General features: G+C 37.3%; 1 protein-coding gene across 10 annotated transcripts in view; it reads right to left on the reverse strand.

The window, feature by feature from the left end:
• Positions 1–21,633, reverse strand: part of NRXN1 (neurexin 1) — a 730,370-nt gene that overhangs the window by 424,886 nt on the left and 283,851 nt on the right. For all 10 annotated transcript variants that reach the window (XM_080407807.1, XM_080407800.1, XM_080407815.1 and 7 more), the window contains one exon: positions 3,668–4,106. In XM_080407807.1, coding sequence (XP_080263933.1) covers positions 3,668–4,106 — 439 coding nt within the window. The remainder of the gene's footprint in view (positions 1–3,667; positions 4,107–21,633) is intronic.

The following is a 21,633-nucleotide window of genomic DNA, read 5'->3' on the forward strand; positions in this document are numbered from 1 at the left end:
TAGTTCTTTTACTGCAGAGTTGGCAGTACTGTTTAAGAGCACAACTGACAAACATTTCCCCTAGGTATGAGTTAATGAGCCTCTCCAATCATATTAATTATCTCAGCAATTTACTTTTTCATAAGTCTGTGTATAAGAAACTAAAACATATTTCTAAACCTTGTCTGAATTCTGATCAGTTAAATATGAAGATTGTAACTGCAGCTACTACAACTGTTCTGATCTCCATGCTTACCTTACGTGGGCTCTTTAGGTGGTTTTTGTGGAGGTGACACACATTTGCTTATTAAGAAAAGGAGAAAAATCAGAGTAAGATATTTTAAAGACACTTTACATCTAGTGTGCTAAAGCGTAGTATAATAGCCGTGCTGAGGACCCTGCCCACAGCGCCCAGCCCATGGCCAAGCCCAGGGGCACATGTGTGCCTGCTGTCCTTTGCAGGAACTCAGAATAACCATGAGCACTGGAAGGGAGCTCAGCTCACGTGACAGGACACACCAGCTGGTACCAGGTTGTGTCCTCTGCTGGACATCTGCAAAAAAGACAGACTGCTGGAGAACGTGTCTTCCCTTTCCTCTGCTGCATGCCTAGCAGGATAGATGGACCAATGGAGAAGGTATGAAATCAATCTTTACTTTACACTGGGAAATAGGATCTCAGGAGTTCCTTCTCATCAAAGATCTGCTTTTTAGGTAAAGAAATGCTCAGAGCAGGTCCTACAGGCAGCAGGATGGGGTTCTGTGGTGAAAAACTTTTATAAGAACAATAGGTCAAAAGTTCCTGCAGCCAAAGGAAATTACAGGGAACGTTTCTTCCCCCTTCCTTCTATTTCGTAAAAACTAAGAAGATCAGCAAAATTACTAGTGATTAGGGCCTTACTAAGTACAGTTTTAAAATCTGCTCTCAATTCTTACATCTCCCCCTCCGCAGTCCCAGACGGGCAATGGCAAAGTCAAGTAGTTTAGAGTGGATGCTCTCTGTGACAGTGTGGACGAGAGCAAAGAATGAAAAATAAAATGAGTACTTGCTGATCCAGCTAATACAAAAGTCAAGGAAATTAGCAAAGCTCCTTGAGAAATGTCACAGCTTTCTATTATCTGAGGCAACCACTCTGCATTGGATTTGAAGATAGGAGTAAAAGGTTGCAAGACACCAAACTTCACTAAAAAGAAAAATAAATCCCAGGTTCTTTAAGCTACTTATTCATTAACAGGAGAATCTCTTCCTTTATACTTGATAGGTTAGAAGGTATTTTGTCAGCAGCAACAGCAAAACCTTTTTCTTTTCCTTCCCCCCCCCCCCCCCCCCCCCCCCCAATATATAGGGTATATTCATTCACTTATACAAAAACTCTGAAGGTAAGCAAGTGAAAAGCAATCATATTCACATGATTTCCAGTACATTTGATATTTGGTTTTGGCTGAGGAAAGTAAATGAAAAATCTTCCTAGAATAGTAAAGTGGATTTTTTTTATTCATGGAAAAAAGCATAATAGACGAACATACATAAGTCATGAAGAAATAATCTAAATATAACAAATTGGTACTTCCCGTTCCAATCTGGAGAAAATAGAAACATACAGTTCATTAGGTATATTAATTGTTAGGTAGTCGTTTTACCTGGTTAAATCTGATGGTCTAAGATTATACTCAGCCAATATAATCATTAAGCAAAATAACAGCATTGCCACTGTTACTGGTCTTTCTCCTACTATAAAGTATTATTGTGTGTATTAAAATCACAGAGAATCTTTGATGTGTGTTCAGATTTCAGCTAGAAATTCAGTTTTTCAACCCAGGTGCCTACATATTTATTAACTCTTCCTGGTAATAGTTCAATGTTTTAATGCAAATAGGTGCTATGGTCAGTGTTCAAGAGTGACAAGGTAAATAAGGTTCACCTGTCTTGATCATAGGTAGGTTCATCAGCTGCATTAATATTTATTTTACATATATAATTGACTCTTTATACATCTACTTAAAAATAGTATGCAGTTCTGATTGCCAGATGTGCATTGCTTCCTAAAATTAGCCTACCTTCTTGCTGATGTCCATCGACAGTTATAAGAATTAAATAAACTATACCCTAAATTCTCTTAATGGCACTTGTGAGCTACGGTATTTGTGAAGTAATGAAAGTGCAGAATGTATCTTCAAATGCAAATATTTGCTATGCATTTATTTCTTTTCTTTATAGTAGTGTTGACTTTGGATGTAAGAATAAACTTTGCTTTCAGTGGAGTCCCACAGGCATGCTTACCACAGAAATTACTGCCTCGTATGAATCACTGAAACACCACTTAAGAAGGAAGCCTGAAATGAAGACAGATTGTAGTATAAATAATATAACTGCTGGATATTCAATCACAATTGAGGATTTTGAGAAGTTGTGTGTTTTGTTTGGGGTTGTTTTTTTTTTTTGCTTGTTTGGTCATTTTTAACCTCAAGAAATATAAATAAGCAACTGACATACTATAATCAGAAAATCAAACTCTCTACAATGAGAATTTGAAGCCACACAGCACAGGAATCAAATAATAATTTTTCATAATCCTAGGACAAAATGATCAATTGAATTTGGTCTGACTTTCAGCATGGATTTGACTGAAATCTTCAATTTAAACCTGCACCTAAGATTTGCATGATCTGAAATCTGATTTGTGGGTAGTAAGAAAGTCATAAAACAATAACTTTTTGAGAGTGAAGTTTCAGAAAGAAATTATAAATATGAGTGATGAAAAAGGAGTCAGAAGGGAGGAAGTGGAGAAAACTTCACAAAATCCAGAAGAGGAGGCGGTTTGGGTTTCCAATACTCCATTTCAGAGTGTACATAAAATTCAAATTGGCTATTGATAATAATTGGATAATTCTTTGATGGACTGAATTACAGACTTAGTACACTTCCCTGCCCCCCTCCAAAATCCTGGCATGAACTACAAGGAAGATACCATAGAATAGATTTGTCCTTCAACTAGTGGATATTGATTATTTGCTGAAGTCAACATATATACTCAAGATCAGATGCAGCAGAAACACAAGGACAATTTTACTAGTTAAATGCATTTTATGCGATAACAGATTTCAGTAACAGTAGGAAGAGATTATGGATTCTTTATTTTTACCCTTGTCAGTGAGATAATTTGTTGAGTAAACTACTACAGAACATGAATCATACTGACAGAATACGGCAAGTCACTTATATCCATTTCTGCTGATACATGTTGTTAGCCATTCATTAGCATATCATTTAATAATGCTGAGATCTGCTGACATAATTGGAAGGTCTGTGCTGTTTCCCTGGGCCAACTATTCCCTATGTTGGAGGCTACTTTCAGTAATTCTTTTTTGCTTTATTTTTATTCCTGAAACTTGCCACTTCAGCTCTTTGGTGTAAGCAAGCACAGAGGGAGATTACAGTTTGTTTTTGAAGCACACAGCACACTTACTTGGAAGATTAAGTACCTGATTACCCAATAAATGTTACTGTAAGATTTTTTTACTCTGCAAACCATTGCATTCTGGTACCTGATAGCAATGACTTGTTATATTTCCTCTATTTGTCAGATGAAGCACAGCTCTAATTGTGGCAACATAATATATACCCATTATTGTCTCAGATATAACATGAAAAAAACATACTGAATATTAAAAAAAAAAAAGTGGCTTACCTGATCGCCCATCCCGTTGAAAATCCACGTGGTACCATTCACCGTCATTCACTTTCTTCTGCAAGGCTTTTATTTTTATAGTACCTGATCCCATGTCTAACAGCAGGTAGAGGTGGCCATCAAGCATCTCAATGGCAAAAAAGTCAACCTTCACCATTTGTGGGTGTTTGGCATCTTTTTGGTGCCTTGGTTTTCCATGACTGAAAAGAATCAGACCATTTGGCTCAGTTGTACGAAAGTCAAATGATATTGAGCCTGTTTTCTTGGCATTCCACTTTGGCAAAGAGATGAAAGACTCTGGTGTTTCAAATGTGATTGGATCTAAGGTTGCAACATTCTCACATTTAAATGCTACAACCCCATGAATCTTCATTTTAGGATCTCCTTGCTTGGCAAGTCGAGATAACTCCAACCTGACATCGTTATTTTTATATACAACCTGCAAGCAAAGCAGAGAGGTTACTAAGAGGAACTTGACCATTTTAACCAAACAGATATAATCCTGAATAGGCATATTATTTAACGGAAAATAATGATGGCATATGGATATGATAATTTACATACACACAAAATTAAATAACTATTTTCATTGACTAACTATTTAATAATAGTTTTCATTAAACCAAACAAAGTTGCTCTAAAAATATCCCTAGAATTAATTCAAACAATCTGAAAAATCTGCACATAATTTATACTATCAGGTGCAAATTAGCTTGCATGGCCTTGATTGCTTAAAACCCCTCTTTGCACAGCCATTCTGCTACCTAGAAAGGTATTAGATTTCTTCTTCCTCTAAACCCCTTGTCACTGTCTTAACTCTTCTTTTCACGTACAGAAAATGTACCAAGGTCAGATACTTCATGATTTCACATCTTTTCAGTTTGTCCTTGGAGCTGAAGAACAGCAGCATCCATGGTACTCATAAAGCTATAAAATAGGGAAAGTAGTATAATACAGATCAAAACAGGACAATCTTTGAGCCAGTCCAACTGGACAAAAAATAAAACTGCTTACATATTTTCTCCTGACTGAGGACTTTTCTCATAAAAATGAAAAACAATACTAGCTTAAAGAATATTTCCACAGAAAATATTCTTGTTTCAAATCACATATTTAATCTGTCCAGAGAAGCCTGTTGTAATATAACCATTTCCCAGGGTTCTAGTCTTTATTAGTATATCCTGAAATTGCTGCTATTTCTGTGCTGTCTAGGATACAAGGACTGCTTAAAAGAAGCTCTCCAGCAGCAAAGGTGTGCACAAGGGTTTTGTCAATATTTTTAGTTATTCAGTAAATGAAACACTCAAGCTAAAATACCACTGAAGGGCTAAATATGAAAGCATGGTGACAGAAGCCAAAACCTTCTTCTCTGTTCCTAAGCTTAAGCCTCCATCAGAAAGCAATCCAGAGCAAAAGCAACAGCTCAGCAGATTAAAGCACTTTGTGCTGAGACTTCTTCATCTACAGATTCTATACCATTCAGGTGCAGATCATGTCTGACCCCTGATCCAGCGTTCCGAGTATACAATGTAGTCTGAAGACGTTCTGGGGACCAGTCACTGGTTTAGACTTCACATCTCCATTAGAGGTTAGAAAGTGTTTAGTGCATAGCTTAGGGTAAAGCTCCCAGATTAATTTCCTCCAAAGCAGAGTTTGAACACAGACAAAACCCACTCTGCAGACTGAACTGACGCACCGTAAGTAGAAGAGACGGGGGTTGCACTGCGGAGCTGTGCTACTGTTAGAAATCAAAACACTGGCGTACGCACAACCTAAGACGGCATACCCCGCCAGTGATAGCTGCTATTAATAAACAGTGTTTAAAGATAACAGAACATTAAAGAGGTGATTGATAGATTGACTTTTTTTTACTGTAAGAACTGTGTTCCTTCTAATTATATCATTATCCACCTAGCACATTTCATCATAAACTACGGCAGAATTATTCTACTTGTCCTGGTTTTGGCTGGGATAAGAGTTAATTTTCTTCCTGGTAGCTGGTACAGCACTGTGGATTTGCATTTAGTGTGAGAATAATGGTGATGACATGCTGATGGTTTAGTTGTTGCTAAGTAGCACTTACCCTAAGTCAAGGACTTTCCAGTTCCCCGTGCTCTGCCCAGGGGCAGGTGCACAAGAAGCCGGCAGGGAGCAGAGCCAGGACAGCTGACCCGAGCTATCCATAGGGATGTTCCATACCATAGAGCGTCACGCTCAGTATATAAACTGGGGGCAGCTGGTGGGAGGGGTCGATTGCTACTCGGGGACGGGCTGGGCATCAGTCAGCGGGCGGTGAGCAACTGTGTTGTGCATCACTTGTTTCTCTTGGGTTTTATTCCTCTCTTCTTCCTTTTCATTACAATTACTATTAGATTTTTATTTCAGTTATTAGACTGTTCTTATCTCAAAAAAGGTAAACCCCATGAGCTGATTCTCCTCCCCATTCTACCAGGGGGGATAGGGGGACTGAGAGAGCAGCTGTGTAGTGCTTGTTGTAGCGTTGTGGCTTAACCCCAGTAGGCAACATCAAAAATGTATCCTAAAAGCTAATAAATAAGCCTATTTCTCTATTTTATTTCAGGGTTCAGTACAAATACTGCTGTTTCTACTGAAGCTGTATCTCCAAAGACAACAAATAAACTTCAGTGTGGATTCCTGACAGCAGGAATGATACTCCACAGAGAGGCAAAGGACATGTGTTTTTTGTTTTTATGATGTCTTTATGTGACATCATAATGTCACATAAGAAAAATCACATAAGAAAAATGATGTCTTTAAGTGAAGACATCAGAAGTGACTAGAATTGCACTAATGTGTAAACATAGAGAATAACAGTCCATGTTTGCATTTATCAAATACCTCTGTAACACCTCAGAGACCACAGATAACACAAAGGAATTCAGAAAAGTACTGGAGAATAAGCACATGCAAGTCATCTCCCATTGGATAAAAAATAACTCCTCATTTGAAGGTGTTATAGGGGCAGCCTTTCTAGAATAGACTGAAAAGCATTAAACAGAGATTAGAGGATGGGGTAAAAAGAAGGAACAAATGGGCTTTCATTAGAATTAAATCATGCTGTTGACAATGAAAGTAATTAAGGCAACAAAGAACATGAGGAGAAAATATTCTTTAATTGCCTACTGAACAAAAGTAGGTACCAGGACAGTACAAATAAATGTACAAAGAGAATTTCTTGTTTATAAACAAATTCAAGTTGTCGGATATAATAAAATTAGTAGTTAATAGCTATGATAGAAGAACTGAGCAGACATAAAAGGAGAACTAAGCATTCCTTGTGGTCTAAAATATCTTTATAGGCTTTGAAGTAATTTGCCAACTCAGAAACAATAGTTTTTAATAAGTATGGTTCAAGGACCTGATGGACAAAGTTAAATCAGGAATACTGCCAATAGTTTTCTCAGTAACTTGTCAACAGCTCTAAGCAGCTTAATATATAACATGAGGGTAAAACTGCCAGAGTGCTTATTAGGAGCAGCAAATATTGGGAATTTTATGCCACTAATATTAAAACATCCTTGGAATCCCTAAATGTTGAATGTGACAATTTCTTACTTCTATATTCTGCAATTAAAGCTCTGTAGTTACTGAGATGTGAATGTTTGCATCTTAGTGCATTCATTGTGTGGAAACACAAAAAGGTTTACACATCTATGTTTTAGAGTGTTTATCTTTTAAGTTTTAGGATGTTTATATTTTAATCTTACAAAATCGAAAATTGGGAACTGAATTATCATAGATAATTAACATTAAACCAGAAACATATGAACTGTAACTGAAAACCGTAACTGAAAAGAACTGTGAACTATTAACTGAATGCAGCTAGCATTTGGAAGCCTGTGTCCTGGTGTTATGCTGAGATTCTTACCCCTCTACCCATCTCCCTGTCCATGAAGGATGTACTCAGCCATCTGTGAGGCACAGTAAAAAGGAGAAAAGCAGTATGCTCGCAAAAAGAAGTAGTCATTAAATTTCAGGAAAAGGGAAAGGAATAATTCTGGGACTAATATCTACTTTATAACTCATGGAGGTATATGCTTCAGAATCAATACCCTCTAGGGTACAAATAAATTCAATTTGTAAATTTACTTATTTATTATTTTCCAAAGAGTCTGCTTTTATAATTATATTTTCCTTCTGGGTACATAAGAACAAACATGCTTTTAATAGGGCTTATATTATCCACCGCTATTTCTATCTAAGACAGCCTACATTTTGTTCTTTAATGTCAGCTCAACACATTCTCCCTCAGATAAAGACATGGAGCCACAATTAGTCAAGTGAAGGCAATTTGCAACAGAGAAGTATTTGAGTCACGTTCACCTTTACTCCTACACACCCTACAAGCAGCATCCTCGCTCCGCCCCGTGCTCTCCTAGCGCATCCATCGGGCTAGCCCTGGCTGCTCGCTCGCTCACCTCGGCAACAAAGGTCCCATTTTTCTACGCATGAACCTGCCAGCCCTTGGGGAATTTTATCACGCTATTAAGAGCACCTTGAATTTGTCTTCCATTCACTGCATTCTTTCATCTTATTAAGGAAAGGTCAAGACCTCAGTCTTGAAAATATCCAATTACCTCATTCTTGGAAACTGCAAAAGGTCACCTAAACTCCCAAGAAAAAAGGAGCAGTTAGCAATTCCCCACATAATTTGCAAGAGCTATCCAAAGCAAGGAATAGATTTGTTTTTCAGGAGAAAAAGGGCAGACCTACATATCATTTCACAATCAAGATGTGAGCTCCCTTTACTACCATCCAGGCCAACCACATGCTGAGTAACTTAAAATATCACAGTGCTGAGTTTTAAGAAGTAAGTCCAGCTAAGAGACAGCAAATATTAACTTAAGCTCAACACTCTTTTTAACATGGTCTGCAGTCATCTTGGAGCACAAGCAAAATTAACTCATGCTTCCCAAAGATAGATCATGTACATAATTCATTGCAAGCCAGGGCCAGATGCAATGAACTGTAGAAATGTATTAAGAATTCACTACAGATTTTGCCAGTCATCATGGCAGGTGCATTCAAAAACAAAAAAATATAGTAACACAGCCAATGAAAATATATTGATAAATCAGCAAGGTATACATGTATGAATAACTTAGAAAAAGTGCAGGAGAAGACAAGGAATTTACTGTTGATATTAAAAGGTATATGCTAAATATACAACATTTCAATCAGCACATTAAAAACTCAATATAATAAAACCATTAATATTAACAAATCCCTACCATTTCTTTCTACTGACCCTATCCCACGACATTTAAAACCATGAATGATGTGAAAGAATACACATTTCAATACCATTTCCAATTAAAAGTGCAGCCTTGTCCACATTAATGATTTCTTTTTGTATTATATCAAATATGCATCAAATACAGTGAGCGAAGAAACAGCATTATGCTTAAATATTTCAGAATAGTGACCAACTCCGCTAGCAGCAGCCTTTCAGTCACTGTGATTAGGAGCCTTTAACTTATTATGAAGCATTTCTTTCAAATTACTTTACACTATTAAACCAAAACATGATCCTTAAGGAGCTATTAGCATTGCCTAATTTGGGGCACCTAGGTTTCCTTGAGAATCAGAAAGACCAGGAGTTCAGAGCACCTACAATATGATCTTGCTCTGAACTTGTCTAGTTACTCTATAGGGAGATGAGGAAAAAATACCTCTCAAAATGCAATTTGAGTGAATTAATTCAGCCCCTAAATCTGTCAAAAAACATTATTTACATGAATCCTTATGTTACCATAAAGCAATATTTTCATATTTTCATGAAACCTGGATCACTTAGTGTAAACAATGGCTGTTAATTCTGTAAAATGGAGACCAGGATCATTCAAAATGGCTCGGGTAGGTGCTGCTAACCTACTATTTTATGCTGCACAGTGAAGTCAGCAGGAGATAACTTATGGTGTCAGAGACTGTAGCAATGGGACTTACAGCAAGTGAAGCCTGAGGCAATTTTATCAGCCTACTTTAGCAGCCACTAGAATTTCCATGCTCATTGAGAATGACCTGGTGCATACACCATCACTTTACCCAGAAATCCAAATGCAAAAATAACCATTGAGAGTTATCATGGTGAGGTTTTTTTAGTGTTTGCTGAATGGTTTTGAATTAATCCATGAATGTCAGCTTCTCACAGGAGACTTGTCATTTTGCTAATATGCCTCAATTAATTTCCAAGCTCCAAAATGAATATATCAAGGAATGCAATAAACTACAGTTTATTTACACAAAACTTAAGGGTCCCCAGATCAAATGTTTGCAGTGGGGTGTATCTCTGAACACCACGTGAAAGCACACAGGATGAATGACAACAGTTATTCAAGCCTGTAGGATTACTCAACTTCATAAACAAGCTTTGTTTTCTGAACAAAGAAAAGAGATTAACAGGTATAATGAAAGCTCCAAGGAAACAATTTATTCATCCTCAATTGAAATGGTTTTAATTTTCCTGGGGTGGATACATGTACGCATGTGGTAGGTAGTGGTGGTAGTGTGGGACATTTAGAAAGGGGTTTGTTTTGAGCACCAAAACAGAAACCAAGTGTCTATAGAATCTTACTGAGTGGGAGGTAAGCCTCAGAGCAACAGGACAGGCTCCAGTGGTATAGATTTACAAACACCTGGAGGACACAACAGCATTTTGCTGCATTATTTTAGATCCATTAATATGGTCTGAGAAACTGCTCTTCAAGTTGCAGCTCAAGAGAAGCTCAACCTAATAAGCTGAGGGGAACTACTGTGCCACAAATTCCATGGAATATACGGGAGTTTCACATTCTCCTGCCTCTTCTTCCTATCCACTCTGAGCATCCAAAACCGTGGAGTGGGAACAGAGCACACTCAGTTTTCCATGCACTCTACTAAAACTGGGCTTGGCTCTTCTATGGTAATAGAAAAGGAAAGAAACCGGCAATAAAGCTACTGATTGTTCAAGTCTAAAGCAGCACTGAACACTGTTTAAGGCACCCAATAGGGGAAAAAAAGAATATTTAATGATTTGAAACATGTAAAATGGTTTTATTAAGCCTGCCTTCTCTCAAGACAGTGCATTTTAAAAACGTGAAATGGGCTTTTTCAAGACTAATATATAGTTCATATAGCATGATTTTATACTTTGTTCCACTATTTATGGCTTTAGATACAACTATTTTAAAATTAGACACACTTTCCATAGACTACTTTGTCCTACAAGGTAGAAAGAAAAGAATCATTAGAGTGATTCTTGCCACTAGAAGCCAGGACCCATGTTTAACCTGCATCTGAATGCCTCACAGAGAACTTAACTTCTTCTCACTTCTCCGAAAAATGGATGCACTGCTTCTTAACAGGGTAAAAACTTGCATGAAGGCTGTAGTTTGCACTACCAGCCTTGGCTCTAGTGGAGCTTCATCCAAAACCAGTCATATTTACATCTACCCCACACCCCCCACCATTCCCTTTATAAGGATGATGGCTGCTACTGTGACAAAAGAGTATGATATTCTGAATTTCTAGTATGCAGCTACAGAGCATGTTGGCCATTCAAATAGAAAATTAAAATGCACCCAATCTGGTCAAAGGCAACACTCAATAAAAGCCAGGCTTGAACAATGCATGCCTCCAGGTAAACATAAAAGTGTAGCACACTGTGCCACGACAGTACACCCAGCTAGTGCTTTAATGCCCCACTGAATGGCTTAATAAGAGACAATACATTTGTGGTGTTTATTGTTTCTGTAACTAAGCAACATGATCATTTTCTGCACTCATCTGTCTTAATATTTCAGGAACAGAGTATATTACATATCAGGTATTTTTAAAACTTCCATTCACAGAAAACACATACCTAATGCACACACAAATATATGTTCTATTTAAATTGCTTATTATCATATCTCTGCAAATTCTAGGAATGCAAATGGGTAGAAAAAAAGGTTAAAAATTAGCACAATTATATGGAATTCCACTATGAACTCAATAGCACATCTGATGGTCCACTGTAGAGTATCTGAAAACCAGCTGTGTCCTACCCCCAAACAGCAATGTTAAAAGAATGCAAAAGAATGGAACAAAAAAAAGCTCACAATCTGGTACAGGGAAGATACCTTAATTACTCTGAGGCAATAAAAAATTGGTAATGGTTACATATGGTTATAGAAACTAATCCAGTATTTATAGAATTAGAGTAAAAGTAATAGGTATGTGGTGAATGTTACAGGGCACTGTTCTGAGAGGTTTTTTACCTGCTTTTCTATAGATTCCCTGTGCAGTAGTGGGAAAGTCACCTCAGTTTCATGCATCAGTCACCTATTTGCAGAATGAATACAGCGGTGATGGGTGACTTTCTAGACTAACTGGTCTCTTCTGCTAGTTTGAAATGCTGATCTCAGAACTGTTAGTTTCTTTTCTCTCCTGCTTTGACTGCCTGAATAGAGACATCTAAAGAGGATGCCAGAGAACATATTTTTTAAATTAACATTTTTTTCTAACAAAATAGATAATGGGATTGTTGTGTTTTTCACCCTGCTGCGGACACCAGTCTTTTGAAGATCTTTTTTCCCCCCTTCAATAGAGTATTTTGTTATTCTTTGTGTGTCCTGCTGTCAGCTTCCAGATGCTAAATGTTTCCAACTGTTGTTGCTATGTTTTCTGTTTTTAAGAAACTGGTTCTTTTTTCTTTTTTTTTTTTTCTTTTTCTTTTTTTTTTGGGGGGGGTGGGGGTGGGGGGAGGGGTGGGATTTTTGTTTTATTTTGTTTTTAACTTCCCATGGCAAAGACTCATAGAAATTTCTTGGCAATGCCTAAATCGCAGAATTTGGGAACAAGTTGGTTCCACAGAAGCTCAGTCGGCTCCCAAGTAGGAATAAAGCCTTTACATAGATGTAAGTCATGAAATAAACCCAAGAGAAACAAGAATCACCAAAAGGAAAACGAAATGTATTATCTGAAGCAAAAGCAGCTTTGCATTAATACATTATATAATGTCTAAGGAAGAAAACAAATTATATTTCCCAATGACTGTTTGGGAAAAGAAAGGGCTACAGAAGACTCAATTGTTGTGCTGGATTTCAGCATTTTCCTCCCCTTTCTTTCACAGTGCGGCAAGAGTTACCAACGACTAATTCTGCAGAAGAGTCAGAAATATGCTATTTTCCCTCTTTTCCCACTAACCATTCCCACTCAAGAGCAAGCACAAGAACCGTCCAGGGACTGCAAGAAAGAGGCATTGTAAACCAGAACACAGGGATCACCACTGCAGGGGTCAAGCCTTGTTTCTTTAGCATAACTTTCATTATATGCTAGATTTTTCCAGTCTTTACCCCTTAAAGCTCTAAATTCAAGGTCATAAAATACAGAAATAAGTTATGGGAAAAGGCAAAAATAAATTAAAAAATGAATGTTCTATGAACATCTCAGCTCAAGTGCATCTGCAAGCAACGTGACAGATGGACTTAAAACCTGAGCTACCTTTTATTAGGTATGAGGGGGAAATGAAAGTGGTCACAAAAAAAGCAAAATAAGTAACCTCAAATTAAAGAGAAATGCTAAAACAGACCCAGCACAGAATCCAAGTGGGGCGGGGGGGTATTAGTGATCTGAAGACAAATGAAGAAAAGCTTGATAAAAACCTGCAATCAATTACCAATATACAAAACCCTGAATGTGCAAATATTTGAATTAATATTTTTTCCATATTAAAAAAGTTTGAAAACATATGCAAAATCAACCACAGTCTCCAATTAAATGCAGCACATGAATTCTGCATATCCTTTGCTGAAATTAGAGATTTATTCTACCTCTTACTAACTCTCCTTCCTTCTGCCTCTCCCATCGGTGTATTACTAGCTGCCAGCTTATAGAGCTTCACCTTATTACTTGTTCGGAATTGTAAATGCCCAGCTCGGTTTTTCTCCCCTTTCTCTCTCACTTGTGTAGGTAACTCTTGCATCTAGCTGAGTAGCTAGCTCTTGGCTGTGCGAGTTTCTGGCTGCATTCTGGTTTGGACTCCTCTGCTTGGTTTCCTGATTCCTGGTTTGAAAGAACCCTCTGTCCCACCCAGAGGAAAATAGCCCCCTAATCCTAGGCTGAAATGCTGCAGCTATTTAGGAACCTACCGAAAGTCTCCATCTAGATAGCATCCTTCCCTTCCATCTCTGTTAACTGGCTACCTGTTCAGTGAAGGTGGCTACTTGCTGACCAGCTGCAGAAACTGTACTTCTCCCATGCTGGGAGCTAGCACAGTACCAAGCCAGGTCAGCAGATCTCCAATTTCGGTTTTTGATACTGATATAGCGAAAGTTCATGCAGTTGTTGGCTAAATTCCACCCTACTATGATAGGTAAATACTTAAAAAGAAAAAAAAAAAAAATCCAATTCCCATCCAGGAGCTACACTGCTCACTTTTCTTTCACTTGTGGAGTGACTGACACATTCTTGGAAGACATCCAGGGAAATTCTTCCCTACCTTCACCTGCTATTTCTTATGAGTCCTTATAACCCTTGTAACATATCCTTTCTGCTTTCCCATACTGCAACTTCGGTAACTTTTCATTATTTTGCAATAATCTTTGCCTTCTCAGATGCCCGAGATATGACAATTGCAAACTAAGTTTTCTGTAGTACTTTTGGATGCAAAGTTGTTGCTATAATTTCAATACAAGGAACATGATACCAAGCTGCCACATGTTTTTCCCAGGCAGCTTTCGCTTCACCATTTTTCAACGATACAGAGGTACACCTCGAGGCTGCTCGGCAACATGTTCCTCCGGACTTCATTGCGGGTCACCTTCCTTTTCTGAATGACCTGTTTCCTGAAATGACAGACTAAACACAGAGAGAAGGGAGAGGAAAAGTGAGGCTCTTCCACCTCGAACACTACTCTGTATGATGCACAACATGTATGGCTAAAAGCAATTTATAAATTGTCAAAAAGAGGGTGAATTTAAGTCATGGGATATTTCTAATGCATCTTTTTTATATTTAAGTTTTCTTTAACCACAGCCTACCTACTGGCCATCTTTATGTTAAGGTTAAAGCTGTCCTCCAAAATAAGCCTGCTGAACTACTCCAAATCAATTATCGTCACCATAAAGACAAGGAATGGGGATGGATTATCTGGTTTTCAAGATGTGACATCTCATGGTAGTGAGAGAACAAAGCAGGGCGTGCGTATTATAGTACAGTGTTTAAAGGGTCTGATTCCATCCAGGACCTCCAAGCCTGAGACTTTGATGTCAGCTTAGTGCAAAAGGAATGTCAGATAATAAAATCCCCTTTTGGTTCTATACTGAGAAACAGGTCCTCAGCCTCAAGCAAAATCAATTATTTTGACAGATAATCAGTAAAAACATATAATACTACAACAAATTTTGTCTAATAATGTTGAAGAGCAGCAGCTTGCCATATAAAATGAACTATCAATGAGTACCTTTACACAGGTTATTACTGGTTATTTAAATGTGTACTGTTCTGCAAATATTATATATTTGCTAAAATAATTTTGCTTACATAAGTGTGTCTGTCGCAATAAAGACACCACAGAATGTTTATTTGGAAAAGAGTTATGAAAAGCACTAATTCTTAGTAAAGGTTAGACAGTGCAGTTATGCATTTCTCACTTCCCCGTGTCATTGCATACATCAATGGAATGTCTCAACAATGTTCTGACATTTGTTTTCACCTTTAATTTTTTTTTTTTCATTTCAAATAAACACTTCAACTTGAAGCTACCTTTTATATCAATCATTATTTTGAAATATTGCTTCAGAAATGTGGGGGGAAATAGGTTTTTCCTTGGGCAAAACTGTCAGGCAAAAATTATTTTCTGACTTTTTTTGCTAAAATACTTTATTGAGACTACATATAAGATATGCACTGAATTATGCATAAATCCAAAAATCATAAAGGGTATACATGAAACAAAAAGAATCTAGGCAGCCACATCTATCCTACTAACTATTGCTTGTGTTCATTTCTGTATAACTGCATTTGAAAAATCAATAAAAGGCTTTGCAAAGAGTTATAGCATACATTTTCTTTTGAAAAGTTTGCCAAAACTATTTTCAAGATTCTGCTCTCTGTATCAGGGCCTTAGTCCCACTGAAGCCACTAGTAACTATTAAAGGCTGTGAGAAATCCTACTATATAAAGACTGATTCAGAATTAAGTATCAAGATGTTGATGATGTCTAATTAAAACTTTAATTAATTAGACGTTAACAGATAAAGTAAAACTCACTGTGGTATGAGCCTCTGTAGCCCACAGAGAAGAAAAACATTTGCCTTTCTGCAGGGAATTAATTCAGAATAGTCTTATCCTAAGTAAAAACTATATTTGAAAACAATATTTAGCAGAAAAAATACTGTGAAAAAGATATTTATAGAAGTCTTTACATATACCAATAAATAATACCAGGGCATGAGGCTAAATCCCACTGTGTGTACCCACACGACGAGGGAGCACAGCCCCCTCTGGCTGGACCAGTATCAGACCAAGGCACAATCCAGCCTCTGGAGCCACTGGGCTGTCAAACAGGTGGCTCGTGAAGATGAAAGATACCAAGAGGCTCACAGGAGGCACACTGCTTCCAGAAATTGTAACGTGGGTAATTTGCTCTTGCAAAACCTGACCTGCTCATGCTATTTCTATTTACATCCACCTCCTTTCTCTAAAGGGTTCTTTCTGCGTTACCAGGTACGTGTCCAGCACTGATAAATGAGGGAAGCAGCTGCATTACGAACTATGAAACACCTACCCCCCAACAACTCCTGAACGTTTCAGCTTAAAAAGGAAACATTTCAAAGCACAAACTCTTGGGGTTTTGTGCCACTTTGTTTTTAGAATGTTTCAGGGTTGTTACCTGTATATACAAATTTAATCGTCAAGAAAAAAAAAAAAAAAAAAAAAAAAAAAAAATGAGGAGACTGTTCAAAGAGGATATTCACGATGCACAAATGTCTGTGCAAGACCCTGACCCAATGCTCAAGTATTCTTTAGAAAATACATCCCTCTGGCTAGAATCCAGCCAGATTTTTATAAAACAAAGCTAACAGCTGAAAAGATGCTTACAACAATACTATGTATTTTTTTTAATTCTCAGGAAAAAAAAAAATAAAAGTAATTCTGGATTAATCAGCTTAAAACTGTTTCCATATTGAACTATAAGAAAATTGTTTGAAAAGCTGTTCCCTTTCTTTACAGTGAGTTGTTTAATTTGATTCAAACAGTGCAAGAATATTTCAAAACAAATCAGTACAAATTAAGATGACAAGGGTTCTAAATTGAAAATCTTAAAATGTCTTTTCCTCCTGAAGTTCCTTTTGACACAAACAACGTATCTGACCTCAGAAAAAGCAAAAATTATAACCAGTTACCCACTGAAGGATATTTTTCACATTCCTCCAGCTCCCAGCACGGTTCCCTAGCCAAGTATGGCAACATGTTCTCAAAAGACACACTTGGAAACAAATTCTTAGCCACCCTGGATATTAATAACCACCGATTCAACAGATACAGTGGTCTCGTGGTGTGATTTTTGCTGTAAGTCAAGTTATTTCTAGGTCTGTCTCACAGGAATGATGAACTTGACAACTTTTCTGCTTCCTAACAACTTCCTTTAAGCTTATAAGAAAAGGGAGGACGGCATGCTGGTTAACGTGATCTAAGCTTGGAATAGCTGTTCTTTACCATCACTTAGCTAAAGTTTGCCATTTACTTCATAGCTAAATAAAAGATTACAAACCACTTTTTTTTTTCAACTGTATAACTGGCATCACGAACTACACTATAGGTTACTACCACTAAACTGGGACTAATTTACAAAACTTTTTAATGTACTAAGTATTCTTCTTTTATTTTCATCATGGAAAAGAGACCAAAAATGTGCTCCTTCTCATCTCTGCCATAGGTTTTTAGCTGAAGCAATACTGATCAGACGTTTTCTTGCCAGTTTTAGTATATTAGCAGTTGAATTCTTCAAATTATTAAGAACGGAACCCCTAAGCACAGATACAACAGAAGTATTTCTACAAACCTTTAAGGTGCCAGACGCGCCAATCATTTTGTTTACATCTTCACAGGTGAGCCAAAATACTTGGGCTTTTACCCATGCAAGTAACCTCACTGAATTTTCTCTTTCCTGTATAGCTCTTTGCACTCTTCATAGGCATAATCTTACTATTTGAAACTTTGAAGATACTTGAGCTGTACATGTAGCCGAAAAAAACCCCAAATTTGTACAGGCCACAATTCTTGCAACCAATAAAGAGAGATCTCAGCTGATATCAACGTCAGCATTTCTGTTAAACTGGATACATATCTAGAGCTGTAAATACCTGAAAAACTGACTATGGAATTTTGGATGAAAGAGTTTGCCCATTTCAGCATCGCAGAACACTAGGGTGTTTGTATAATTGACTTAGCAATTTTTTGTTTTCTTTTAACATCCACTTTGATAATTTCCCAGTGTGTTAAATGTATACTGAACAATTTTTATGAAAAACTGGGGAAAATACCAATCTAACATGCACCTAAACATATTGAAACAATTGTGAAAAAGTCAAAGAATAGTTGCATTTTTAGTTTGAGAATTAGGTGACACCAGGATTGGCTCAATAAGGACATACAGATTTTTATACTACTGGAATTCATCTTTGCTAAAATGTTTTAAAGCATATATTTAATCATTACCACCTGAAAAGTAAAGAAGTAATTCTTCTCTTATTATTCCTTTCAAGTTGTCTAGTCAAAACTTAGAAAGCATACACTATCTAGATGGTAAAGCAGCATCTCAGTCCTTAGTAGCTCTTGGGCTTATAATACTGCCTGGAATAAGTCTTGGAAAGAGAAAAGTTGTTTATTTTGGTTTGGTTGATTGGGTTTTTTTTCTTTACACAACTGTATTAAACATATAGCATTAACACTGTATTTTAAATAACTGGATGTTACAATTCTTGTCTTAAAAGCTGTCTAAATTAAGAAGAAGTTGTAGAATGCCATTTCCTAATTAAATATTCTGTTTCAATGTTATGTCCTTAAAATCTAATATTAGAACGTACTCCTTTCTTAAAGAAATAAGTGCTGCTCAATGTTCTTTGTGGTTTTTTGGGGAGGAAGGAACAAATACCCCTCAAATTCTCAGTTTTCATTCCTCCTTTTTCTTTTTTGAACTAACAATTACATGCAGGGGATGTGGGAATTCAACTTTAAAATACAATCCTGCAAGCGACTCAGCATTACGTTCTTCCCAAAACATTAAGCAGAAAAAAAAATCCATTTACTTTCCCTGTTAGAATTCTGAGAAAAGAAAGAAATTACAGCTGCTAGGACAAATTATCTGTAGCAATAATCACAATTATATTTAACCTCTTTTTCTACTGAGCAAATGAAACCAGCAGATTTCAGCTGTTTTAAACTGAATCAGCTGCTCTGGATCAGATCAGATTGGGGAAAAAGGTAGGATAGCACAACGACACTAGTAGTTGAATAGCATGTGCACGCAAACACAGAAGTAATTTTATTCCTGTGAGCCATCTCCCATCTTGGAAGGTTTTTATTTGTTTTTATAATAGTAATCAATATCAGAATAAAGGATTCACTTGAACACATACCTTAACTCTTCAGGGACAAAGTATTTGCTGGTTTACAGGTTTTCAAAGATTGTCTAAATAAAGGTAATAAAAGTTTTATCATAATGGTTATGTCAAAAAGATTTCAAGTACTGAAGTGGAAATAGGCTATAACGTCAGGGAAAATCTGACTTCCTACCCCATACACTGACAAGAGCACTGTTCAAACACACAACTTTGGTATAAGCTTAAACACAAAGTTTACAACCAGCATCATTCAGGGCTATTTTGCAGAAATGAAAAGTTTTCTCATCAGCTCAGTGAAGTTGATTGTGTGTCCCTAAAAGCAGAGTCTCAACTGAAAAATCACAGAACAGATCAGCTAATTCCTGGAGTTTTTACAGGAACTAAAGTATCATTCTACCAGGTATTTGTAAGCAAAGGTTGTAAGGCTGGAGTTGACATCTAGGTGTTCATAGTGGCCAATTTTGTCAAACAGTTTTGGACTCTGACAATGCATTCAATAGTCCAAATACTTACTACAGTCTTGTATTAAGTGATCCTAAAAGTATTAATGTTTCCAGTAAGGAAAAGAGAATCTTGACTAAAGAAACAGAGAATACAGGCAGCAAACACCTAAATGAACATTGCTCTCAAACAAGGTTTGAAGCCTTATAATGTCCAGAATAATGACATTTTAATAATTTCTGTTCTATAATTCTGAAGCAACAAGTCTCATCAGCATCTTCCTACTGGGTTCTGGGTACTTTTGTTAGTTTATTGGCTTGAATTATTCTCTTGAAGTTCAATCTGCATTTTACCTTTTTTTAACTTGCCTTTTCTCATACAGGGAAAAATATTTAATTTTTTTCCGAATACAGTCATTGACAAAAAATAGAGAATTATTTTCTTTTCAAACATTTTCTTGGAACAGTTTTCCTGTATCTTGCATATTTCCATTTTAATCCTGATGTTGCTGAGTTGTGCTGAATGTTTAATTTATGCTAACCTGTCACTTTTTCCCCCAATCTATATAGGCATGAATATTTATGAATGCAGCAGTGGCTGACCTGTGCCTTGTATCAGCTGAAAAACATGCACACTGGGCACATGGGATGAGAAGGGAGGAAGACTGGAACTTGTTTTTCCATCTTTTGAACACAAGAAAGCACCACCCGTAAGAACTGCCTCAATGAAAAGGCACATGCTGTTCCTTATGGTAATTAGTTTAAACATCCCATCCAGAGGCTCAAGAAACTCACAGTCTTTACCAAGCTCTGACACAGTAAAAAGAAGGGGAGGCAGGAGGGGAGATGGGGGAAGGATGTGGAAATAGGCACACAATGAATGATCAGTGGTGTTTCTCGAGTCCACATCAAGGAACCTAAGCATCTCCATGAGCACTTTTAGTTACTTCCCCTTAGGTAGTATTCTTATAGCGGAAAGGAGCAGCATGTAACAGACAACTCAATAGACATCGCTTCCAGCCTCTACAGCAGGATACCTACATCAGAAATCCGTGACCACCAAGGGCTATTCAGGATGAAATAGGCGTCCTTCCTGCTGGTATTTCAAAGGGTGTATGTTCAGAACATCCTCCGCGCTGGAGAGGAAAGAATTCCTGAAAAACTCCACAGCCCCTATCTGCTGGTTCCAGATTGGACCTCCGCAAAGCATATACAAGTCCTTGAAGAAATACTGTTTAGCATCGGGGAAAGTGCTTCTTCCTGAAGGTCATGGCCTTTAAGGAAGTATGGACCTTCTGTGATCACTTCATTTGGATCATTTTTTAAGTCACTGTTATATGTAAACACCTGTAACTCTTATAATGCAGGAAGAAACAGATTAGGAATAAAGGATGAAATCCAGGTGACAGTGAGTCACAGAGTCTGTAAACTTCCAAAATTCCTTGCTCAAACACTTCCCTTGCCAGAATACAAACATCCTACATCCTTCACACTCCCCTGTTTCCTCCTCTTCTTTAAAACAATCTATTTCCCAAAGTGTAATTAATAATTTATATAAACTACTGTTATGGAGTATGGATTTACTAGGTTTGTGATGAACACAAACTCACTATGACCCATTAAGTAGGATGGGTCAGAAAAGTTACAGAACTTCTTCAACAAGCAAAAATTTGTAATTTTTCACATCTCTGATTCACAGAAATGACTTGTAGAAAATCTGCTAAGTCCTCTAGCTCAGCTTTCCAAGAACAGCAGGTTTCCCCCCAGAGTAGCTTTTGCTGCTTTACTCACCCTGCTCCGCAGCCCCTCAGTGAAGGCTGAGGCAGGACTTCCACCACACCTTCGGGAAGGTTCTCCCTTACATAACCTGTTCTCACTGTCAATCATTTTCCCCTAATACTCAGCCAATCTGAATTTT

This window comes from Falco punctatus, assembly GCF_963210335.1.
Source record: "Falco punctatus genome assembly, chromosome: 12".
In the NCBI taxonomy this organism is placed as follows: Eukaryota; Metazoa; Chordata; class Aves; order Falconiformes; family Falconidae; genus Falco; species Falco punctatus.